The sequence below is a fragment of the Solanum tuberosum genome, unplaced genomic scaffold, assembly GCF_000226075.1.
Source record: "Solanum tuberosum cultivar DM 1-3 516 R44 unplaced genomic scaffold, SolTub_3.0 scf00609, whole genome shotgun sequence".
NCBI lineage: Eukaryota > Viridiplantae > Streptophyta > Magnoliopsida > Solanales > Solanaceae > Solanum > Solanum tuberosum.
The window spans coordinates 18081-21399 of NW_006239522.1; the positions used below are offsets into that span (position 1 = coordinate 18081).

Below are 3319 nucleotides of genomic sequence, written 5' to 3' on the forward strand. Positions count from 1 at the left end.
ATAATTACAAAAAATTTACCTTATATATCTTGTAACTTTTTATCGAGAGAGTTCGAATGAACCTAATGAAACCCATATGGGTCTGCCCCTGTATTAATCGTATTGATATATTTTAATCTTAATACAAGCAAATGAAATCGATATATATATAATAAATTCTAAAAAGAAATCAAAACAATAATAAAACTCAATAATATACCTCAACCATTAGTGGTGGTCAACTAATCTAATTTCCTTATGCATGAGACACGTGTAAAAACCATGACAGATTCACATGATGTTCCTCAAAGCTGATAAGCTTGAATTTTGACCATGTCCAATCTTTGGTTTGATTAGCCACTTCTCAAAAATAAAACTATTGTGACCAGGACCCTCCCCCTCCCACTTTCATAGTCGAAGCTAGTAAGGATTCAAAAATCTATTCAATAAAAAATTATTATTATTATATATATATATATAATTGGTATTAATTTTCTTTTGATTTTCATATTTCAAATTTCATGAAAATTTTGATTTTGTCATTGTGGCTATTCCCTTTAATAAAGAGAGAAATATTGAAAATATCGTTAAACTTAACGTAAATTATTAATTTCATTCTTAAACTATTAACAACCTTAAAACACTTTTTACTTGACAAACTGGATTTAAATACAACCTAATATGTCACATACATAATAAGTGGTTTCAAACGTTTGTAGGAGCGTGAGACTCTTAATAAAAAACCAAAAAAAGTGTTGAAAACATCCTTATATTTGACAAGAATTTAAGGGCATTTAAGTTTAGTTAGTCCAGTAATTTTTTTTTACTAAAGTATCAATTGTTCAGAAATAAAATTAACGATTCACGTCAAATTTAAGAATATTTTTTTTCTTTAATAAAAAATTTCCTCACAACTACCCCTCATGGTGTCTTGCATGTAATTATCACATTCTTATCTTCCTACCTTTTTAAGTTTTCATTAATTTTCCAACCTCCTCCCTTCAATATTTATACTAGCCCTTCTTTCCTTCATCCACCTTATGGTACTTGATTCATGATTCATTTTGCCAAAGAAGTTTGTCTTATTGTAATGTTTCTATATATTCTTCAATCACCATCATCAATACATAGAAGAGAAAAACTCAACCAACCAAAACAAAATACCAAAACCCCCATTTACAATAAACCTTCAAAATTTTCCAATTCATAATCACCATATCCATTAATTATCATATTTTCTTGCCCTTCTTGTTTATTTGTAGTCATTTTATTTCAAAAAAACACATATTTAAACAAACAAAAATGGAGTTAACTTGTAGTACTAACCCCACCCCCACCTCCACCAAAACCCCAGATTCAGAAGTTGATACCCCTCCTTTAATTAAGCCTTTATCTTTCAGCAACGGCAATAATCACCACAATCATCACCACGAACTGCCGCCGTGCACGGCGGTGATTTACAAAGAATGTTTGAAGAATCATGCAGCAAGTTTAGGTGGACACGCCGTAGACGGTTGCGGTGAGTTTATGCCTTCGCCGGAATCCACCCCATCAGATCCCATTTCACTAAAATGCGCCGCTTGTGGTTGCCACCGCAACTTCCACCGCCGTGAACCGTCGGACGATTCATCACCGCCGGCCCACTTCATCGATTTCCGCCACCATATTTTCCCCCAAATTAAGCGATTTTCTCCCTCTCCGTCACCGTCTCTGTCCCTTTCTCCGCCGCCGCTGCCGTCACTGTTCCAGCCCCAACCCGTTACTCCTACAGGTTTAAAATCAGAGAACCCAAATGGTAGAAAGCGATTTAGGACCAAATTTACAGCAGAACAGAAAGAGAAAATGCATTCGTTTTCGGAGAAATTGGGTTGGAAATTGCAGAAATGTGATGAAACTGCTGTTGATGAATTTTGCAATGAAATTGGAGTTGGAAAAAGTGTTCTTAGAGTTTGGATGCACAATAACAAAAACACTATTGGGAAAAAAGATTACCAAAGTAGTAGAGATCATAGCTTCGAGAACAAAAATGGATTCAATATCAATGGCACCGCAAGCAGCAATGAAGAAGAAGATCATCACAAAAGTAACAACAATGATAATAGTACTACTAGTAATTGTGAGCTTCATCTTCATATTTCCACTAATGGGTCTTCTTCTTCATCCTAATTTTAGTCATTTTGTAATTTGTTCTCTCTAGCAACAACAATGAATAATAAGGATATATTAGAAGGTAAATGTAACTCTCTTTTCTAAATTTTATTATTACTAGATATGTTGTTATAATTGATTATTACATTAAGCATTCTTAGTTATGTGTTTTTTTAGTTTCTTAGTTATGTTTTTCTGTAAGATCTCTTTTCTAAATTTTATTACTATTGTGTTAGGTGAGGGTTCGATTTTCATTGTAATTCTTAATTTCTAGTTTTTCCAAATAACTAAATAAATTTTACTAGTACTAGATATGTTATTATCTTTGATTATTACATTGAGCATGCTCAGTTATGTTTCTTTTTTTTTTTGGAATAATAGTACTTTGGATTCTTTTTTCTTAATTTTAGGAATAATAGTACTTTGGATTCTTCAATTATTGATGACTTCTCTATTGGTCAGATAATATATGATTTAAGTATAGTTAATTACTTAATTTTCATTTCATTAACTAGTTTGTCTTTTTAATACATGTAATAAGTAACATTTAGATGATTTTTAGAATTGTGTTTTAAACATATTTAGTTAGATATTATAAGGAATAAAATAAGAATTCTCTCAATATTATTAAAGGTGATAAAACAGTAATTTTTTTGATTTTTTTTTTTGGTTTTTAGGCAATTTGTATTTTGTTGTGAAATAAATATGAATAAAAGTAGTGGAGTATATGATTCTTGAAATTATGAGGATACCTTTAGAAATTTTGGATAATGACACATGTGAATACTTTTGATTTGCTTCATATATAGCCCATACTTTGGTGTCCTAAAATGGATCTTTTAGGTAGTAGTTGTCGTTTTGAATACAAATTTTTGTTATTAAGAAGCAAATTAATGTTGTCTGCTAATTTGTCTTTTTTATAATTTAAAATATAGCCATTAATTTCTACTTTTGAAGAGGTTATGTACACTTGTCCTTAATGGGAGCTAATGGCAAATAAAATGGGGTGGTTGGGTAGCAAGAATTTGAATCATAGAAGCTTTACTCATGTCCTTAAGGTCCCAAACCCTAATTTTTATTTTTATTTTTTATGTGTGATCTTCGATCAGCTAGCTCGCAGATATCTCAATTAATTTTATAGGATATTTATTATATTTTTGTGTTTAGCGCCCCCCCCCCCCCCCCCGGCCTC

General features: G+C 31.4%; 1 protein-coding gene across 1 annotated transcript; it reads left to right on the plus strand.

Annotated features, from left to right (window-relative positions):
• The first annotated feature begins 944 nt into the window (after nt 1-944).
• Nucleotides 945-2241, plus strand: LOC102604503 (zinc-finger homeodomain protein 10-like). Its single transcript, XM_006366040.2, has one exon. The coding sequence runs from the start codon at nt 1282-1284 to the stop codon at nt 2143-2145; it is 864 nt and encodes a 287-aa protein (XP_006366102.1). The 5' UTR covers nt 945-1281; the 3' UTR covers nt 2146-2241.
• The last annotated feature ends 1078 nt before the right edge of the window (nt 2242-3319 follow it).

Bases quoted from the DNA above. Each gene is read 5' to 3' on its own strand.
- LOC102604503 (XM_006366040.2), top strand. From the start codon at position 1,282: ATGGAGTTAACTTGTAGTACTAACCCCACCCCCACCTCCACCAAAACC.